This window comes from Rhincodon typus, chromosome 31 (genome assembly GCF_021869965.1).
Source record: "Rhincodon typus isolate 14 chromosome 31, sRhiTyp1.1, whole genome shotgun sequence".
NCBI lineage: Eukaryota > Metazoa > Chordata > Chondrichthyes > Orectolobiformes > Rhincodontidae > Rhincodon > Rhincodon typus.
The window spans coordinates 7,720,655-7,743,440 of NC_063362.1; the positions used below are offsets into that span (position 1 = coordinate 7,720,655).

Genomic DNA, 22,786 nt, shown 5'->3' on the forward strand with positions numbered 1-22,786 from the left:
ACCCTGAGGGGGCATGAGTTCAAATCCCACCGTGGCAGATGGTGAAATAGGAATTCAATGAAAATCTGAAATTAAAAAGCTTGAAAATCATGTCAGCCTTTGTTGATCACCACTGGGAAGGTGATGGCCTAGTGGTATTATCACTGTACTGTTAATCCAGAAATCCGGGTAACGTTCTGGGGTACTGGTAGGTGGTGGAATTTGAATTTAATTTAAAAAAAAACTGGGATTAAGAGCAAACAATGACCATGAATCCATTGCCAATTGTTGGAAAAACCCATCGCTAATGTCCTTTAGGGAAGGAAACTGCCATCTTTACTTGGTCTGGCCTATATGTGATTCCAGACCCACAGCATTGTGGTTGACTCTTAACAGCCCTCTGGGCAATTAGGGATGGGCAATAAATGCCAGTGATGCCCTCATCCCATGAATGAATAAAAAGGAAAATTGTTGTACAAACCCATCTGGCTCACTAACATCATTGAGGGGAGGATGTCTGCACTCCTGCTCTGGCTTGTTGATTCTGAACTACTTTCTGGTAATATATGCTGGTCTAGCCACATCCCATGAAAATTAGTCTGGAATAGGAGACGAAGAAAAGCCATAGGTCCAACGTCTTCCAATGAAAGGCAAACCTAAAACTGGTAAGAGGATATTGATCTTCACATGAAAAGTGGCAAATTCCTGTATTGGTCTCCTGGGTGGATTATTCAAGATGTAAATTTGGGATTGGAGCTGTGATTGAGGTGGGTAAATATAGGGTGTTTATCCATGAGAAAACTGAAGTTCCTTGCATGGATTTATGTTACAGCACTGAAAGCTTGCAGTGGGGGGGAAAACAGCAATGAAGGAAGAGTCTGTACCTTTTTAATAGTTAATTTTTCTGGGAATGTTATTGTGAAATGAAATGGCTGATGAGAGAGTTAACCAGTGTGATGTATGGATGTATTCAGAATGCAGTAGTGTGAGTCATAACTGATGCTGATGATTTATCACTATTTCAATATGGGAGCAACGGATTACATCCCAGAAGGCACTTGTGTTTATATGTCTATTATCTTCCTGTGTGGTTTATGCTTTCCCCAAACATCAATCTCAACATTATAAATTTGGAATCAATTTAAAAAAAAAAGGTCAGTCTTTGGGTAAAAGCTTTTTGTCAGCGTGGTACTTGACTCTCAGCCAGTAGTCAGATGGAAGCTGTATCCCAAATTAGCTGATCCCAGCCTGTTTGATGATCAAGTTCTGTATGAGTTTCATGAATCAAAGGATTGAGTGCAAAGGCAGGGAAGTGTTGTTGAAACATTATAGAAGTTTGGCTAGGCTACAGCTGGTGTTGTGGCCACACTGGTCACTACACTTTTGGAGGGACATGTGGGCCTTTGGGAGGGTACAGGAGAGATTTACTGGAAAAGTTCCAGGGATGAGGGATTTTGTCCTCCTGGTTTCGATGGAGAAGCTGGACTTGCTGTCCACAATACCACAAGATATAGGAACAGAATTAGGCCATTCAGGCCCTCAAGTCTGCTCCACCATCTGACCATAGCTGATGTATTCCTCAACCGAACAAATGCCATCTACAAGTTCGCTGACAACACCACCAAAGTGGGACGGATATCTAACAACAATGAGTCAAACTACAGAAGGGGGATAGAAGGCTTGGTGACATGGTGCAATGAGAACAACCTCTCTCTCAATGTCAGCAAAACTAAAGAACTGGTCATTGACCTCAGAAAGAAAGGAGGAGAACACACCCCCATCTACATCATTGGAACTGGGACTGAGAGGGTGAAGAGCATCAAGTTCCTCAGAGTGACAATAACCGACATCCTGTCCTGGACGTCCCATGTAGATACGACAGTCAAGAAGACACAACAACATTTCTTCCTCAGGCAGCTCAGGAAATTTGGCATGTCCACAAGGTCCCTCACCAACTCCTACAGATGCACCATTGAAAGTATACTGTCTGGGTGCATAAGGTATGGCAACTGCTCTGCCCAGGGCTGTAAGAAACTACAAAAGGTGGTGTGCACAGCCCAGACCATCACAGAAGCCAGCCTTCCATCCATGGACTCCATTTACACGGCTGTCTTACGCAAAAAGGCTGCCAACATCATCAAAGACCAATCGCACCCCAGTAATGATCTTCTACAATCCCTTCTGTCAGACAGGAGATACAGAAACCTGAACATATGTACGAGCAGGCTCAGGAAGTGCTTCTTCCTGGCCATTATTAAACCAATGAATGGATTCTCTAGTCTCAAATAATGCTGATCTTACTAACACTGATCTTGCCTGGTGCACACCCTGTGCAATGTAACCTGTATGCCTCTGTCTAAGTCTTTTTGATCTGTACATCCTTTGCTTACTATGATCTGCCTGTACTGTTCATAAACAAAGCTTATCACTGTATTTCAGTACGCGTGACAATCAATCAACCCATAACCCTTAATTCCCTTTTTGATCAAGAACCTATCTATCTCAGGAACAAATTATTGCAGATGCTGGAATCTGTCCTGAAAACAACAAATGCTGGAGAACACAGCGGGTCAGGCAGCATCAGTGGATAGAGAGCAAGCTAACGTTTCGAGTCCAGGTGACTCTTCATCAGAGCTATCTATCTATCTCTATCGACCTGTCCCTGTCATAAATACACTCAATGATTTGGCCTCCACAGCCTTCTGCAGCAATGAATTCCACAGAGTCACTGCCCTCTGCCTTAAGAGTCATCCCTTCACTCTGAGGATGTGCCCTCGGATCCTAGTCTCTCCTACGAGTGAAAATATCTCCGTGTCCACTCTGTCGAGGCCTCTCAGTATTCTGAGAGTTCCAATTGGATCCCCCCTCATCCTTCTAAACTCCATCAAATATAGATCCAGAGTCCTCAATAGCCTCTTATTTGACAAACATTTCATCACTGGGCTCATTCTTAAAATCATAGAATCCCTACAGTGTGGGAAACAGGCCATTCGGCCCAACAAGTCCATTCTGATACTCAGGAGAGTGTCCTGCCCAGACTCACCTCCCTAACCTGTCCCTGTAACTCTGTATTTCCCATGGCTAATCCACTTTACCTACACATCCCTGGACATTACGGGCAATTTAGCATGGCCAACCCACCTAGACTTCACATCATTGGACTAGAGAAAACTAGAGCACCCGGAGAAACGGGGAGAATGTATAAACTCCACACAGACAGTTGTCCAAGGCTGGGATTGAACATGGGTCCCTGGTGCTGTGAGGCAGCAGTGCTAACCACTGAGCCACTGTGCTGCCTTGTAAACTACCTCTGGAACCCCTCCAGTGCCAGCAGATCCTTCCTTAGGTACAGGGTCCAAAACTGCTTGCAGTCTTCGGAAGAGAAAAGGAGATTGTGCACAGATGTAAATGAGATATTCAATATTATGAGAGGGCTTAGATAAGATAGACAGATGCTGATCTCGTTAATGTAAAAGCAAAATACTGTAGTTGCTGAAACAAACAGAGAAGATACTGGAGAAACTCAGTAGGGCTGGCAGCATCTGTGGAGAGAGAAACCGAGTTAATGTTTTGGGTCTGACGTACTGCTTCTTTGGAACTGCAAGGGGTTGGAAAATTTTTTTTCAATGCTTTTGACAGAGGTGGCAGAGAGGTGAGGGATCGAACACTAGGAAGGAGATGGAAAATAATGAGGGTGTTCCCATTAGTTGAGGGTACAAGGACAAGGGAACGCAGACTTAAGGTTTTGGGCAAGAGGTATGTGAGATGAGGAAGAACTTTCTTTATGCGAGGAGAGGTAATTATCTGGGACTTGCTGGTTTGTGAGGGCGGTGGAAGTGATGACCAGTGATGACCAGGAAATTGAATGGGCACTTCAGAAAAAAATAAACTTCCAGACGTATTGGGAATTGATCAGGGGAATGACTGGATTGCTCGCTGAAGAGTCGACATGGACTCAATGGATCAAATGGCCTCGTTTTGTGGCTTGATGCATCTGTGTCCCAGGGATAGTGAGAGGGAGGGGTAAGAAATTGAACAGAGTTTATAATCTTGGGCTATTACAGAGACATTCCTGTGGTGAGTCTGGAGGTGAGGGTGAGGACAGTGACGTATTCCACTCTGCAAATGATTAGCATGCTGATACTGGTTATAATGCATTCAGAATTCCCTCTCTGGCAACAATAGCGGATAGTGGGGTCACCTGGGTGAGGTAGGGGCTGGTGTCTGTGGGTCTGTATTCCCAGAGATTTCCTTTCCAGAAAAATGAGAGAAAATCTGTCCATAAAACAAATCTGTCCCAAACAGTAACAAAATCGGAAATTACTGGAAAAGCTCAGCAGGTCAGGCAGCATCTTTGGAGAGAAATCGGAGTTAACTTTTCGGGTTGAGTGACCCTTCCTCAGAACCTGTTCCAAGCTGTGCTGTTACAGCAACTAAAATGTGCAAGATTTTCTCTCGTGGTGCTACGTAGAGGCAGAAACAGAATCTGGATAGAGTCAAAGGTGCTATTATTGTGGATTGTCTGAAGCTGAGTCAGGGATGGGATTTGCAAAGGGTCTTAAATGGGGTGAGGGAGGTGGAACGGTCAAAGGGTTTAGGGCAAGGATTTCAGAGCATGGGGCATTGGCAGCTGAAGGCAAAGCCACAGGATGTGGGACCATGGGAAAGGTTGATCACTGCAGCAGGAGCTGGAGCCTCAGGAATGGCGTGATCACAGGAGGCTTGTCGTGCTGAAGGAGGTTAAAGTAAATTAGACAGGGATAAACCCTTGAGACGTTGAAACCTAAGTGTATTTTACTTTGGATGCTGAAAGGATGGGAGAAACCAGAACTAGGGGACACAGCTTTAAATATAATAGGAAGCCACTTAAAAGGGAGATAGGAGATTTATTCCTGAGGGTTGTGAGGCATTGGAATTCTCTACCCCGGAGAGTGGTGGCGGCATGGTCATTGTTTTAAGGCAGCGATAGATTGAATCTTCTGTTTGTCTGGAACCTAAGGGTATTGTAGGTTGGGTGAGAATGCAAAGCTCAGGCACAATCAGCTGTGAGCTTATCAAGCAGCAAGACAAGCTCTAGGGGCTGAATGGCCTCCTACTCTCTCTTTTTTAAAGTTTGAGATATTGGGATGAAGTCCCTAACGAAGGAGCAGTGCTCCTAAAGCTTGTGATTTCAAATAAACCTGTTGGACTATAGACCTGGTGTCGTGTGACTTCTGACAAGGTAATAGAGGACATGGGTGATGGAGGGTGTTGAATCTGAGGGTGACAAAGGCAGCAACTAGGGGTTTTATCAGCAGAGAACAAAGCCCATGGGTGTTAACGAAGTGGAGAGACTTCATGCTGGAAAGGCTATAAGTAATGGAAGTTCAACTCGTGTTTGAACAAAAGCATTGTGAATGGTTTTCCTCAGTCTCTAAGATAGTGGCCAGCGAGAGGTTTTTATTTTGATGTTTCCTGAAGATAGTGTCTTTGGAGGAAATTGTAGCTCATCTGGGAGTTGATATCAGAAGAACAGCCTTGACCACACACAGAAACATGTGGGGTGGGGAGATGCGTTTGAGCTCTTTCTGTACCCATTCGTTGGATGTGGGTGTTGATGGCAAGGCTGGTATTTGTTGCCCATCCCTCATTACCCTCAAATTGCTTTCTCTGCTAGCCGTAGCAGAGAATCAGTCATTTTGTTGTGGGTCTAAGAGTCCCATTTTGGCCAAATTGACTGCAGATGTCCCTCTGTAAAGAATGTCGGTGAACCATATCTTTTTGTGCGAAAATCCAAAATGATTTTCATTCCAGATTTATTAACTAAATTTAAGCTCCACTTACTGCGATGGTGAGGTTTGAACCCATGTCCCCAAAGCATTAGCCTGGATTAGTAGTCAAATGATAATGCCAGTACATGAACATCCCTGCTTGTTTCACTGTGACAGCTGAACCCATGTCTGTGCACTGTTTGGCTTTAGGGGGTGATGAAGATGGGCTGTCAGGAAGTTGTCTGTATCTGTGCAATCCTGACCTGTCTGTGTCCTAAAGAGAGCAAAGGGTGACTAATGTGTAGGAGAGGTTAGGTTAAATAAAATGTTAACTTTCAATGTGGCTATTGATCTGAGAAATAAATGCCAGGCATGATTGGGGTTAGAAAAGGAAATTCAATACTTGTAAATACTCTCGGAGACCTGGTAAATGGTTCTAAACACCATCTTATAATGAAATTTATAACAAAAATGCGGTTTCCGGTCTGACAGGTTTTGTATGCAATCATGTTTCTCTTTGCTGGTAAAAGCAAAGTGACAGGTGAAAATAAGGAGTAGCAGTGTTCACAAAACGTCAATACCTAATCCAACACTGCTCCATTCAGGGAAAGTGGGACGGCTGCTTCCAGATGTAATTCAGTGCGGTTGCTTAGTGAATGAGTGCAACATTTGAAATGCAAACTGTCTCTTGGCTGGCTTATTACCTCTCTTGGTGGGACTCACAGAGCACCAGGCAGAATGCATAACCCCTTGCTTTTCAGCTGGAAAGGGAGATTGTTTTAGTTTCTGTCACTGAATCCTCGCTTCCCTCCTGTGTATCATACTCTAACTCTCTCTTTCACAGGTGCACTGAAACTTCCAGTCCCTTGGTTTCTGGCTCTATTATACATAAGGTCTTTGTTAACCCACTGTCCTGGCACTGTGAGCCAAACACCATGTGTCTGAGTACATACTCCCACATGTGGCTGGGTAGTGAGGTACCTCAGACTGAGGAATCTCCTCTCCTTATCCCTAGAGTCATTAGGATAACAGCACATTAAGGGGAGATGATGAGCAGAAGGTGGATGGAGTGAAAGGTGCTATTATTACGGGTGTCTGGAGCTTAATCAGAGATGGGTTTTACAGAGGGTTTCCAATGGAGCGACTGAGCAGAAAGGTGGAAGGGTCTGGGGCAGGGATTCCAGAATGTGGGGCCTCAGCAGCTGAAGGTAAGGCTATAGGAAGAACAGCAGCTGGAACTACGCACCACCACCACCCGCCCCCCAAATTCTGGTCTCAGGTAACTGATGACCACGCTCTACCCAAGTTCCAATCAGTCGACATTGTACAGACCAGCAATTGAATGCAATCTGTGTAACTCATACATGGTTAAAGGCAACTCGGTGTGTGGTCAGTAGAACGTGTCTTGACATGATGTCCCCATTATCACCTCTCACCATACAATCCATGCTGCATTGGTGCAGTTAACCATCAAGGATGTTTCAATCCTGTTTTTACCTCTGTTTCAATTTTAAGATTGTCCTTCAAAGATCCCTTTCGAACAGCCAGAGTTTTCAACTTTCCTGTGCTACAGGCAGTTCTCTAAAACAAGAGATGGCCTTAAACACGCTAAAAGGTGACACTTAAAGTCATAGAGATATGCAGCACAGAAACAGACCCTTTGGTCCAACTCGTCCATGCTGACCGGACATCCTAAATTAATCTAGTCCCATTTGCCAGCATTTGGCCCATATCCCTCTAAACCCTTCCTATTCGTGTAGCCATCCAGATGCCCTTTAAATGTTGTAACTCTACGAGCCTCCTCCACTTCCTCTGGCAGCTCATTCCATACATGCACCATCCTCTGCATGAAAACATTGCCCCTTAGGTCCCTTTTAAATCTTTCCTCTTTCCTTTTTGACATTTAACCTATGCCCTCTAGTTTTGGAATCCCCTACCCTGGGGAAAATACCTTGGCTATTCACCCTATCCATGCCCCTGATGATTTTATAAACCTCTATAAGGTTGACTCATCCCTTGAACTTCTGACGCTCCCGGGAAAATAAGCATCCTGTCAACAGATTCCTCGTGGACTGAGTCAGAATGGATATTTGTAATGAACCTGTTCACAGATATTATGACACACCTTTGGAGCAGGTTGTTCTGCATCAGTGGTAGGTACACTAATCCTGTGCCACAAGAGACCCCAAAGCAACACTGAAACAGGAAGGACCTGCTCACTCAGTCAAGGAGAAATGTTTTCTAATCAACCTGTTCTGAGATGTCATTATACACCTTTTGGAACAGGTGGGTCTTGAACCCAGGTCACCTGGCTCAGAGGCAGGGATCCTACCGCTGTGCTACAAGAATCCTTCTGAGGTGAGCATAGATAGATTGATAAAATGCCGTGCAGCTGCATATGGTCAGGAATCTATCGTTTCAAAAGAAAATCAATGATCCTCTCGTTTGGTAATGGGCTGTGGTAACTGCTTTTTAAATGATGCATGCAGTGGGTACCTGTCCAACACCACAGAGGGGGAAAAACATCAGCAAATGACTGTCTGACATTAATTGGCCGACACACTTGCTGGAAACCAACCTGTTTTATTTCGATCCCTCCCCCAACACTTATGAAATCCCAAGTATGGTGCTCTCAAAAATAAGTCCAATACCATTCACTGTTAAGCTGCATAAGTTCCCTTGTAAAAACTCTCCTTGAACCGACCTGTTTTAATTTTGTGTTCTTTCTTTTTGCTGAATAGAATTTTCTTTCTTAAACTTTTATGGCAGGAGGCAAACAGATTGTTGGCCATGAGTATTTTGGTTAGCCTGTTGACTCCTGTTAGCCATTTCTGAACGGCTTAGAAAAATAATCCCAGTGACCTTTTTAATGAGGGGCTGTGAAAATGCTTTGCATCAGTTGCTGTCGAAAGGGAAAGAAAAACCCAACGAAGATGGCGCTGAAAGAATGAGAGCAGACCTCGTCATGTTTTCCTTCTCGGTCGAGGAAGGCTGTTGGAAAGACTAGCTGCTCCCGATGTCTTCAGAATCCGTTTCTAATGTGCTCTAACAGACCAGCGACGCAGCAGGTTTCTGAACCCAAGTTAGTGTGTGCAGAGCTTTGTGGGAAATGTGCTAAGGTCATTGAGAAGGAATGGTGCTGTGGTCCCAGGAGGGGATATGATTCACTGCTACAAGCTGAAGAACTTTTTCCACCACCCCCGGGTCATACAGCAGGACACGTTAGAAAATAAAAACAATGTCAGGAGATTTACTGTAATCTGCTGTCGCCTTTTGTGGTCCTCCTCGGCCCTGCAGTAAACAGCAGAGACTTCAGTTGTTTCTGTATTTGAGTTAACTCTTTACTACCTGCCTCTTTAAATCTGAGGGAGATAATTTTTTATTAAGCAAAGGTTTAAGGGAAATGGATCAAAGACAGGGACATGGAGTTAGGCCATGGATCAGCATGATCTCATTGAATGGTGGAACAGACTCAAGGGGCTGATTGGCCTACTCCTGCTCCTGTGTTATTTTTATTTGTTCATACGATGCAAGTAAGGCTGGCTGGGGTATCATTTATTACCCGTTCTGAACTAACCTTGAGAAGGAAACATCGGAGTTAACGTTTCGGGTCCCTTCCTCAGAACAACTTTCAGAATGTTGGTGGATGATAGCTAGTGACGAAAATGCACAAACCAGTGTCTCCTGGAGTGGAGAGAAGAAATAAGGTGTTACACAGAACCAAGTCACCTAGAAGGATGTGGTGGCAAGCACACCATCAAACGCAGTGTATTCCCCTCTGAGCCATACCCCATCCTGACTTGGAAGTATATCACCCTTCCTTCACTGTTGCTGGGTCATAATTCCTCGAACGCTCTCACTGACCACACTGTGCACGTGCAGTGGACACCATGAGGAATGTGAAGGTAGCGGCTCACCAGCCCCTTCTCAAGAGTCAAATCTGAGAGAACTGCGGATGCTGTAAATCAGAAACAAGAACAGAAGCTGCTAGAAAAGCTCAGCGTCGGTTCTGTATAACACCTTATTTCTTCTATCCACTCCGCCCACTCCTGGAGACACTGGTTTGTGCATTTTCCTCACTAGCTATCATCCACCAACATTCCGAAAGTTGTTCTCTCACTCCCTCTTTTTCTAAATGCACACCCACACACTGTCATGCATACACACACACTCTGCCTCTCATGCGCGCACTCGCTCTCCCACTGACTCACTCACTCTTGCTCGCACACGCACACATTTCTATCAATCTCTAGATAGTGATCAGCGCTGGGATACCTGGATAATTTTGGTGTCTTTGGCTCTGAGGTACTGAGTTTAATTATTGAGCCCTGGAAGAGATCATCTATGACTCGGTACAGACCCAGAGCTTCCTGAAATGTGTGTCTCAGTGCCGCATTGTGTTTTGGCCCTGGGCCAGTGGAACAGTGGGGAGCACTTCATATGTTCGTTGCCATTTCTAAAACCCATCCCTTCCCTGCAACACTCCGCTGTCTCACTGTGCTTTAACACATTGTCTGTCCCTCACACAGTAATTGAGAAACCCTACAATGTGTCCTTTCTGCAACAAGGGTTTGTTTGGCTGCCAAAGACAGATTACACCTCGCATCAAATGCCTTATCAAGGACATTAAAGCACATCTCACTTTCCAGTTCACAGGTGCCCTGTTTGAAGGAGCTGCTTGTCAATGGGGAAGCAATTTATTTAGAACGGCCTCCTGGTAAATGAAAGGACAAGAGACCCGAGTGTTTAAACGGGCCCCATCGATCTGCCACAGAGTTAAACAGCAGTTTGCATTTTGCTGTGTTCTTTTTCTTTATTTTTTTAAAAAAAAAGAAAAAGCCTAAAACAGAGTGCCTTTTTCCTTTCCAAAATCAGGACATCGAATCAGTCCAAACCACAAAACTTGATGAAAATGCCTCATTCGGTTGCTTTGCTGATAAAAGCAAGCCAGAAGGAACCAGACTGCAGAATAGAGTGAGGAAGTGGCCGGGTTTTTTTTTATTTTGAAGCCAAGGGTGACCTCGTGAGATCCCTGTGGATCACACACACGCTGGCAGCAGACAGCTAACCAGCTTCGTATGTGCGGGGATTTGGCCTGGAGAAATTGATTTCACTTCCACTTCCTCTGCTCAGTAAACCACAGGAGAACTGCTGCCACTGCAGCAGGAGTTTACTGTGAGGGCTGTGCACAAACACAAGAAATAGCTGAGACTAGGGAACAGACTGAGGGGGTGAGGGGTCATGTTCTCATTTGTATTTGGCAGCATTTTGTCACAAACTTGTCTCCTCTGCTTTCACTTATCCCTTCGTCTCGCCCCACTCCCGACGTGGGTGGCTTGATCGATGAGATGTGTGTGAGAAGGATGTTTCCTCTTGTGGCGCAGTCGACAATGAGGGGTACCGTTTTAAAAATTAAGGACTATCCATTCCGGCCTGAGCCGAGGTGTCTGTTATTCCCTCGGAGCATTCCATGACATTTATTTATTCCTTAACGGGATGTGGGGCAGCATTTGTTGCCGATCCCTAATTGCCCAGAGGGCAGTTAAGAGTCAACCACATTGCTGTGGGTCTGGAGTCACATGTAGGCCAGACCAGGTAAGGATGGCAGTTCCCTTCCCTAAAAGACATTAGTGAACCAGATGGGTTTTTCCCGACAATCAGCGATGGACTTATGGTTGTCACTAGACATAAGAACACAAGAACTAGGAGCAGGAGTAGGCCATCCGGCCCCTCGAGCCTGCCCCGCCATTTAATAAGATCATGGCTGATCTTTTTGAGACTCAGCTCCACTTACCCGCCCACTCACCATAACCCTTAATTCCTTTCCTGTTCAAAAATTTACCTAGCCTTGCCTTAAAAACATTCAGCGAGGTAGCTTCAACCGCTTCACTGGGCAGGGAATTCCACAGATTCACAACCCTTTGGGTGAAGAAGTTCCTCCTGACCTCAGTCCTACATCTGCTTCCCTTTATTTTGAGGCGATGCCCTCTAGTCCTAGTTTCACCTGCTAGCGGAAACAACCTCCCTGCCTCCACCTTATCTATTCCCTTCATAATCTTATCTGTTTCTATAAGATCTCCCCTCATTCTTCTGAATTCCAATGAGTATAATCCGAATCTACTCAGTCTCTCCTCATAATCCTAATCTCCTCTGCACCCCCTCCAGTGCTAGTATATCTCTTCTCAAGTAAGGAGACCAAAACTGCACACAGTACTCCAGGTGTGGCCTCACCAGGACCCTATACAGCTGCAGCATAGCCTCCCTGTTTTTAAACTCCATCCCTCTAGCAATGACAGACAAAATTCCATTTGCCTTTTTAACCACCTGCTGCACCTGCAATCCTACTTTTAGCGATTCATGCACAAGGACACCCAAGTCCCTCTGCACAGCAGCGTGCTGCAATTTTTTACCATTTAAAACATAGTCCATTTTGCTGTTATTCCTACCAAAATGGATGACCTCACACTTATCAATATTGTACTCCATCTGCCAGACCTTTGCCCACTCACTTCGACTATCTATATCCCTCTGCAGGCTTTCAGTGTCTTCTGCACACTTTGCTCCACCACTCACCTTAGTGTCATCTGCAAATTTTGACACACCACACTTAGTCCCCAACTCCAAATCATCTATGTAAATTGTAATCGATTGCGGTCCCAACACTGATCCCTGAGGCATACCACTAGCCACTGACCGCCAACCAGAAAAATACCCATTTACCCCTCCTCTTTGCTTTCTACTGGTCAACCAATCCTCTGTCCATACCAATACATTACCTGTAATACCGTGCAACTTTATCTTATGTAGCAGCCTTTGGAGTGGCACCTTGTCAAATGCCTTCTGGAAATCCAGATACACCACATCCACAGGTTCCCCATTGTCCACCATGCGAATAATGTCCTCAAAGAATTCCACCAAATTAGATAAACATGACCTACCCTTCATGAACCCATGCTGGGTGTTCCCACTGGGAGAATTTAAATCCAGATGTCTTGCTATTTCTTCCTTAATGATAGATTCATGCATTTTCCCCATTACCGAAGTTAAGCTAACTGGCCTATAGTTACCTGCTTTTTGTCTACTTCCTTTTTTAAACAGTGGCGTCACATTGGCTGTTTTCCAATCTGCGGGAACCACCCCAGAGTCCAGTGAATTTTGGTAAATAATTACTAGTGCATTTGCTATTTCCCCCATCACCTCTTTTAGTACCCTGGGATGCATTTCATCAGAGCCAGGAGACTTGTCTACCTTTAGCCCCATTAGCTTGCCCAGCACTGCCTCCTTAGTGATAATGATAGTTTCTAGGTCCTCACCTGCTATAATCTTATTGCTGTTAGTTTTTGGCATGTTATTTGTGTCTTCCACTGTGAAGACCGACACGAAATAACTGTTTAATGTCTCGGCTATTTCCTCATTCCCAGTTATTAAATTGGCCTTCTCATCCTCTAAAGGACCAATGTTTACCTTCGCCACTCTTTTACGATTTACATATTTATAGAAACTTTTGCTGCCTGTTTTTATATTCTGAGCTAGTTTACTCTCATAATCTATCTTACTTTTCTTTATAACTTTTTTTGTGGCTTTCTGTTGGCCTTTAAAGATTTCCCAGTCTACTAGTTTCCCACTATTCTTTGCTTTTTTGTACGTGTCTTTTTTCAATCTGATACTTTCCTTTATTTCCTTAGAAATCCATGGCTGGCTGATTCTTTTCCTACAGTTCTTCCTTATCACTGAAATATACTTCTGCTGAGCACTGTGAAAAATCGTTTTGAAAGTCCTCCACTGTTCCTCAATTGACCCACCATAAAGTTTTTGCTCCCATCCTACCTTAGCTAACTCCTCCCTCATTCCTTCATAGTCTCCTTTGTTTAAGCGCAGGACATAGGTACTGGATTTAACCTTCTCACGCTCCATCTGTATTTTAAATTCGACCATACTGTGATCGCTCCTTCCGAGAGGATCCCTAACTGTGAGATCATTAATTATTCCTGTCTCATTACACAGGACTAGATCTAGGATAGCTTACTCCCTCGTAGGTTCCATTACATATTGTTCAAGGAAATTATCGCGGATGCATTCTATGATCCCCTCCTCAAGGCTGCCATGACCGACCTGGTTTGAGCAATCGATATATAGATTAAAATCCCCCAAGATAATTGCTGTACCATTTTTACATGTGTTAGCTATTTCTATGTTTATTGCCCGCCCCACCACGATGTCATTATTTGGTGGCCTATAGACCACACCTGTCAGTGACTTCTTCTTCCTGCTATTCCTAATTTCCACCCAAATGGATTCAATGTTTTGTTCAGTAGAACCTATATCATCTCTCACTACTGCCCTGATATCGTCCTTAAAAATCAGAGCAACACCACCTCCCTTACCTTCCTGTCTGTCCTTCTGAACAGTTTGATAGCCCTGGATATTTAACTCCCAGTCATGACCATCCTGTAACGATGTCTCTGTAATGGCCACTAAATCATACCCATTCGCCATGATTTACACCGTCAACTCATCCCCTTGTTTTGAATGCTCCGAGCATTCAGATAAAGTGCCCTTATGCCAGTTTTTGCACCTTCTTTTTGGGTCCTGTCACCTCCATTACGAACAGTTCTTGAGTTCTCCTTCCCTTTAATTTTTTTCCTAATTTCAATGGAGTTGAAGCTTCCTCGTCATCTGCTAACCTGCTGCTTTGCCTTACATTAATTGTTATTCTCCCTCTACGCTCACTTCTCCCTTCCCCCCTACTTACTAGTTTAAAGTCCTATTAACCACCCTATTTACTCTTTTCGCCAGAACACTGGACCCGGCCCTGTTCAGGTGGAGTCCATCCCAGCGATATAGATCCCTCCTGTCCCAGAACTGATGCCAGTGCCCCATGAAAAGGAAATCCTCTTTCCCACACCACTCTTTTAGCCACGTGTTTACTTTCCTGATCCTCACCTCCCTATGCCAATTTGCACGTGGCTCGGGCAGCAGTCCAGAGATTATGACCCTTGAAGACCTGTTTTTTAATTTTGTTCCTAGCTTTTCATAATCCCGAAACAGGTCTTTTTTCCTCGTCCTGCCTATGTTGTTGGTACCTACGTGGACCACAACAACTGGATCCTCCCCCTCCCTCTCTAGTATCCTCTCAAGCCGATCAGAGATGTCTCGCACCCTGGCACCGGGCAGGCAACACACCATGCGGGATTCTCTATCCTGCTCGCAAAAGATACTGTCTATCCCCCTGATGATGGAATCCCCTACAACTACAATCTGTCTTTTTGCTCCCCTCCTCTTGAATGGCCTCCTGGACCATGGTGCCATGGTCAGTTGATTCATCCTTCCTGCAGCCCTGTTCCTCATCCACGCAAGGAGCAAGTGCCTCATACCTGTGGGACAATGTCAAGGGCTGCAGTTCCTGTGTTCCTGTCTGCAGGGTCCCTCTACCTGCCTCACTCGCAGTCACACACTGCTGTCCCTGCCCGCCGATCGAATTAACATTAGTTAATCTACCTGGTGTGACTGCCTCCTGGAACACAGCATCCAGGTATTTCTCCCCCTCCCGGATGTGCCGCAGTGTTTGGAGTTCGGATTCCAGCTCATCAATTTTGAGACTCTTGGTTCCAGACTTTTATTGGATTCAGTTTCCACTATCTGCCATGGTGCAATTTAACCTCCTCTCCCTGGAACATTAGCTGGGTCTCTGAAGTAATAGTCCAATGATGATACCACTAGGCCATCAACTCCCCCTGCATATTTTTAAGACAGAGCTCGATAAATCTTGTTCGGCAAAGGAGTTCAAGGTTATCAGGGTAGATGGCAATCTGGGATCTGAAACCCAAACAGGTCAGCTGTGATCTTATTGAATGGCAGAGCAGGCTTCAAGGGCTGGATGGTTACCTGCTGTTATTTTGCATACATATGTACTCCCTCCTTGATCATAAATGTGGTGATTTGCTCTACAGCCACTGGGAACATACCAGGACTTCGCTCGTTGGCCTTTATTCCCCCCAGTGAATTGACCAGTTATTTGACCATGGGTGGAATCACCAATGCAATATTGACCTGTTGTATTGGAGACCAGTGCATTGCACACTCCAGCAGGAATCTCTGCATGATCATCTGAACAGGAAACCTGGCTAATGCACCTACACGGCCACCCCCAAAGCTTCTCGTGTGCTGTTGTAGTTGTACCCATCCAGGCAAGTGGGGAGTATTCCATCACATTCCTGACTTGTCCCTTATTGATGGTGGACAGGCTTTGGGGAGTCAGGAGGTGAGTTACTCACTGCAGTATTCCCAGCTTCTGGCCCGCTCTTGTAGTCCCTCTGTTAATGTGGTGAGTCGAGTTGAGTTTCTGGTCAATGATTGGCCTTGAAATTTTCTTCCCACTTTGCACCCAGTCTCTGTTCAGTGCTTATTTATAACAGCTGAAAATTGAACATCTGGAGTCCCCAAGGATCTATTCTTTATCCTTCCCTCTATTTTTCACATCTCCATGTTATCCCTTGGCGCATTATCCCTGGAGCACATCATCAGGCTCCACGTGTACACTGGCATCTAACTCTGCAGCATTTGAAGGTAGTGATTTTGTCACTCTGCTTGTTTGACATTGTCTGTTTGATGATCAAAAATACCGTCCCCGATTGAATATTGGCAAAACTGAAAGCTTTTGCCTTTTACTGTGTTCCTTAGCCATTGCTTATGTTTCTGTCTTTGGCTGCTGTGTGAGATTTCACCAGATCCTTCACAAGGCACTGAGCTTCAGACCACGAGTCTTCCATTTTGTCTACCGTGTACTTTGTATCCACTTGCAACTGAGTGAAGAGTAACAGGCTTTGTGAAGGTGACTATAGTTGAGGATGGTAAGAGAGGACATCTCCCTTGTACTGTCACAGACCCAGGCCCCATTTCCATGTGATCTCAGGTCACTGTGACCAAGATCTTGCATACGTGCTCAGTAACTACAGCAAATCTAAGAAATTATTCCCTTTACTCCGTCTGTTCATTTTTGTAAAGTCACCAGCCTTCGTCCCTGCCTGAGCTGCTGTATTCCTCAACCGTGTTTGTGTCGCCTCAGGGCTTGATGATTCAGTGTTGTGAGGGGAAGATTGTGGTATACAAAACTGTGAGGGATGGAGGCAGGGTAAACAGGAGGAGCCTGTTTCCCTCGGCTGAGGGGTTAAAGACCAGGGATCATAGATTCAAGCTAATGGTGGAAGGATTAGAGGGAACGTGAGGAAAGCCTTTTCTGTGCAGAGGTTGGTGGGTGTCTGGAATTCACTGCCTGAGTTGGTGGTGGAGTTAGCACCAGAGGTGGAACAGACTCCATGGGCTGACTGGCCTAGTTTTGCTCCAGTATCTTATGGTCTAATGTTGGGTGGGTGTCTTCATTGATCCTAAAAACCCATAGCAGTGTAGCTAGCTCCTGAGCCCTGTATGGTGAGCACTGGCTCTGTGGGTTCCTGGATTTGCAGCTTAAGTGTTGTAAGCTGCAGGGCAATGGGCCGTGTGCAGGAGGATGGGATTAGAAAGGGCGTGTGGGTGTCTTTGGGTCAGCATGAACAAGATGGTCTAAATGCTCATCCATGTGTTCCAATTTCCCCTTGATCTCTTCCCCCTGCTTCCCCCCTCCGCCCCCAAGAGAAACCTCCAATCACTTCCAGCCCCACAAACAGGCTGCATTCCTCCAATTCTGGCCTCTTGGTGCATCCCAATTTCCTTTGCTCTACCATTCACAGCCATAGTCAAAGGATTTCACCAGCTCTTCTAGGAAGCTAAATGATTATAATTCAGTGGATGGAGCCCTTAATGAGGGAGTGTCAGCGAGCCATTGCTTTGAAGGGTGATGCATGTTTAGCCTGCCTCCTGTGCTTTGTTCTCCTCATTATCTTCTCTCGGCCAGCTCCCCTCATGGCTCAGCAGTAACCATTTGTACGTTAAGAGAACAAAACACAACTTGACCTTTTGTACAAAAGCAGCTAAGTGGATGCTGTGCCTTTTGTTATTATCCACTCCTGAACATAACATGGGCCGGTTTCTATTGGGGGTGGTGGAGAGTAATGTAAATGGAGAGGAGTGCAGGTTACAGATAGCTCACAGTTCTCGATAGGTCCGATATTATGACCCAGCAAGTGAAGAGCTCCCGAGGTATTCATTTGGTTGGCTGTGATTGTTGCTTATTCCAGCCTGAAACCGGTGCTTAAAAAAAAACAACGCGCAGCTTTGCTCGAGAAACATGGAACAGATTTTTTCTTATCTGCTGATTCCAGCTGGAGATGTCCTGAGGCAAAGCATGTAAACAGGGCAAGAGAAAGGATTTTGTCCTCGGTCAGCTGAGCTCAGCTCAGAGTGATCTATTTAAGACCGAGATAAATATGTTCCTTATTAGTAGGGGATCAAAGGTTATGGGGGTGGGGGGAAGGCAGGAGGATGGGGTTGAGAAATGTATCAGCCTTGATTGAATGGTGGAACAGACCCCATGGGCCGAATGGTCTAATTTTGCTCTATATCTTGTCATCTCATGTTGGGTGGGGCTCTCCATTGGTCCCATGGCAGTGTACCTAGCTCCTGAGCCCTGTATGGTGACTACTGGCTCTGTGGGTATCCCAAGACCAAAGGACCAAGCCCAACTCTGAGCTCCTGCCTAGTCAAAGACTTAGCCAACTTTATTTATTCACAGGATGTGGACATCGTTGACTTGAACAGTATGTGTTGTCCATTCCTAAATGCCCAGAGGGCAGTTAAGAGTCAATCACATTTGCTATGAGTATGGAGTCACGTGTAGGCCAAACCAAGTAAGCATGCAGCTATCTTCCCTAAAGAACATTAGTGAACCAGATTGTGTCTTTTTTCCCCCCAAAATCAACATGGTCATGGTTAGATTCTTAATTGGTGACACTTATTGAATTCACATTCCACTATCTGCCATGGTGGGATTTGAAACCAGGTCCCCAGAACATTACATGGGCCCCTCGGGATTAATTAGCGAGTAATAATACTACTAAGCCATCACCTCCCTGTCAACTTTCATCATCTATGCCTACAGGCAAGGGACAGTTTGGTGCATGTGGAATGCACCTCAAAAGGAGACCCTATATCTGTAGGAAAATAAAAAGGGTGAAATTGGTGTTAGGAAGTAACCACTGGGTGGGGAAATGAAATGTGTGTTTAATACCGGTTGAAGAGCGAGTGAGAATTCTTTGTCCTCTCTGGGAGAGATGTGCCATTTTAGACCAGTGGTGGGCCTTCCTTGGGATCAGAGATTCTGGGGCAGAAGTATTGCCGACCAATCAGTGGCCAACAGCAATCCTTTGCATGTGGTGCTAGTGGGAGAGCAGTGCACCCTGGGACAACTCTCGGGCTGTAGGCTGCAGATTGACCGGGGTCAGGATGGGTGTCACAGAATGGGTGAATATTTTGGTTGTGTGGGCCCCACTTACTGGTCAGGTCCTTTGATCAGAGACTCAGTGCCTTCAACTTAGGGAGCACCCCTCGGGAAGCCCATGAGTTTTGGACAGAAAGGTTTCCCACATAAGGAACATATGTCACTTTGTGTAAATGAGCCACAGTCTAGCTGTTAGCACACTTGGAATTGTTCATCAAGCGTTTGCTAAATTGCAGAATCGTATCTCCGGGGTGACATGTTCTTTGGGTTTTATAGTCAGGGCTGGTTGAGGACAGTCTGTATTCTGCCTATGACAAGCAACTGAAGGAACCTACTGTGTCATTCGATCAGCAAATCATTTGCGGCGTAAGGTCCACATCCTTCAATTGTGCCTTTTTCAAGACCCTGAGGAGCCTATGACGCTCTGTTGCTGTCTCATGACGATGCCACGGCCAGTGTCAATTTGTAAACCACTCAGAACCTTTTCGTCCTTCTGTATAAATTGTTGTGATGGTTTTCAAATTTGGCGTGCTAGCGATGCTCCTGAAAGTGCAAGATGAAAAGCTTTGAAAGCATGTTTCTCTTTTCAGCAAGATATGAACTCTGTACAATCAAGTGATATTTTATATAAATATTGTCCAGTTATGGACTATTGAGCTTTTCGCGCAGTAGCCAGGGATTCAGCTCCCAGTTTGGTTATTAATGCATGAGCAGTTATTATTGGCATAGAAGGGATACTATTTAGCCCATTGAGTGAATGCTGGATCTCTGTAGAGCATTCACTCAGTTCCATTTCCTTGCTCTAATCTTACAGGTTAATAATCCTCATATCCACCCTTTTGAAAGCATTGATCGCTAATCATCTCTAAACTTGTTATAATCCTGTATCCCTCCATCAAGTTGCCCCTCAATTTCCTTTACCTCAAAAAGTGAGCCCAGCTTCACTCCTCCAACCATGTGAGTAAATCTCCTGTGCACCCTCATATCTTTCCTAAAGGCTGGACCCCAGAACTTGTTCAAAGCTCTTACAGGTTTTGTTAATACAGTGGGATCAGTCTTATGAAGCATGAGTTGCCAAAGTGCACTCATCTAATGTTTAGTTTCCTGTAAGTGATTGAGTGGAAGGACTGGCCTTGGCTGGTTGAATAATATAAAATAATGGAAGCTCTCTGGATGGATATAAAACCTCACTCATGTTGCTAATAGCCAGCAGCACTATAAATGACAACCCATATTCTCTTCTCCATAAGCAGGCAGCATTGGAAGCTTCTTATTGGATGGAGAGGATGGTGCTACAGTGGAGGACATTAGCAAATGGACTGTTGACGACGTCTGTAACTTCATTAATGGTCTCTCTGGCTGTGCGGAATATACACAAGTAAGTGATCTGATCTTTAAAAGCTGTCGCTGCCTCCTCTCTGAATAAAGTTGCCATTCAAACTCAGTTTTAACCCATTGCACCTCAACAGCATCGCAGTGTGAATTTTGCATCTGTGTCAGTGTGAATGGAGGATAGGAACAGGTGCCTAGTGCCCGTACCATTGACTGCCAGTTAGAGAAGGGGAGACATAAAGCTTTTCTCTATAATGCTTGACACTGCAGTTCAGTCTCAGACACATGGGAGCATTCCCCTGTGCACCCATGTTACCCACCAGGTGAGGTGTTCTGTCGCAGTCAAAATACTTTTCTCGAGGGCTCTATTCCATTCCGAACAACTCCTTTACCTTCTGCAATACTACCTTCCATTTTTGTGTTGAATTATAAGGTTTTCTTCTTTAGATAAACAAGTTAAGGATAGTGACTGCTTACATGCATCGATTCCAACTTAAAAATTTAGTATATGTCAATAAGTTGCTTTTAATTTTTTTTAATAAGTAAATCTCCCATAAACCATTTCTAAGATAGAAGAATATGAACTGACACAGTTGACAATGAATCATTCAACTTTAGCCAATGATGAACTGGGACGGGAGCTTCCAATTGGAAATCTGACAACTAAAAACAAATCAAGTGAATTCCAGACATTTTCTCAGGTAAAATATTAAATAAGTACCGTTCCTTAGCTTCACACAGCTATCTACTCAACATAATCAGCCCCTCTTCCTTGTCTTTTAACTTGGTTAAAAACGGAATGCAAAATTACAAATTGCCAATGGAGGGGTTTGAACTCATCTCCATTGTAAGTCCAGGCCTCTGATTATGAGGCGATTAACATGACTACTTTATAAACTGCTGTGCCCATTAATGGCACACTGGCGGTGTTCCTACCTCTCTAGGCTAGAGGATCAGTGTTAAAAATCTGGGTTAAAGAGGGGTGACATGGTGGCTCAGTGGTTAGCATTGCTGCCTCAAAGCATCAGGGACCCGGGTTTAATTCCACCCTTGGGTGACTGTGTGCGCGTAGAGTTTGTACGTTCTCCCCGTGTCTGTGTGGCGTTTGCTCTGGTTTCCTCCCACGATCCAAAGATGTGCAGGTTAGGTGGATGGACTATTGCCAAAGTACCCATAGTGTGAAGTGGGAGTTGCAGAGTTACAAGGATAGAGTAGGGGTGTGGGTCTAGATGGAAGGGTGTTCAGAGGGTTGGTGTGGACTCGATGGGCCGAATGGCCTGCTTCCACAATGTACAGATTCTATGAGAAAATCCCACCTACATCATTGCTGTCCTTACCTGGTCTGGCCTACATGTGACTCCAGATGCACAGCAATGTGGTTGACTCTTAACTGCCCTGTGGACAATTAGGGATGGGCAATAAATGCTACCTAGCCAGTGACACCCTCAACCTGTGAAAGAATAAAGGGAAAAAAACAGGTTGATTAAAATAAATATATATGTGCCCAATTATATGAATTTTTATTATAAACCAGTGTCTTGAAACCGCCTTGAAATATAACAGCCTGAACATTGAAGCTATCAAGGAGAGAGACATACAGGTTGTTCTGGTAAAGCTTTGATCTGAACCAACTGGATTCATTTGAAGGGCTCTTGTGGTGCGATGGTACTGTCCATAACTCTAAGCCAGGATACCTGGATTCCAGTTCCATCTGCTCCAGAGGCGTTTAGTAACATCACTGAACAGGTTGGTTAGAAAATTTCCAAAGGAGGATTGGTGGCATTAAGCTAACTCAGCCAGCCCTGACCCTAAACCACATGGTAGCAGATACACACACATATAACGTTTGTTAGGTCTTTTTGACAGTTTCATGAAGTGGTTAAATCAGCTGCTGCATCACACTTTCCTGATTCCCTTTACTGCTTGTGATTCTACCGAACAAATCTGAATGAGCTGATAGAGGTATAATGGGATGAATGGCCTCCTCCTTTGCTGCAATGATTCCGAGATTCTGTGAAATATGGGTTGAGACGTTTTTTACCTGTGCACTGCTTCAGTGAGCACTGATCATAGAGTCATACGGAACGGAAACAGACCCTTCGGTCTGACCAGCCCGTGCTGACCATAATCCCATATTAAACTAGTTCCACCTGCCTGCTCCTGGACCATATCCCTCCAAACCTTTCCTATTCATGTACTTATCCAAATGTCTTTTAAACGTAATTGTACGTACATCCACCACTTCCTCAGGAAGTTCATTTCACACGCAAACCACCCTCTGCGTCAAAAAGTTTGCCTCTCATGTCTTTTTTTAAATCTCTCTCCTCTCACCTTAAAAATGTGCCCCTGAGTC

General features: G+C 44.9%; 1 protein-coding gene across 7 annotated transcripts in view; it reads left to right on the plus strand.

The window, feature by feature from the left end:
* Positions 1-22,786, plus strand: part of samd11 (sterile alpha motif domain containing 11) — a 280,049-nt gene that overhangs the window by 250,210 nt on the left and 7,053 nt on the right. For 5 of the 7 annotated variants that reach the window (XM_048615167.1, XM_048615169.1, XM_048615170.1 and 2 more), the window contains one exon: positions 20,352-20,479. In XM_048615167.1, coding sequence (XP_048471124.1) covers positions 20,352-20,479 — 128 coding nt within the window. The remainder of the gene's footprint in view (positions 1-20,351; positions 20,480-22,786) is intronic. The other 2 variants (XM_048615168.1, XM_048615171.1) reach the window with 1 other exon arrangement.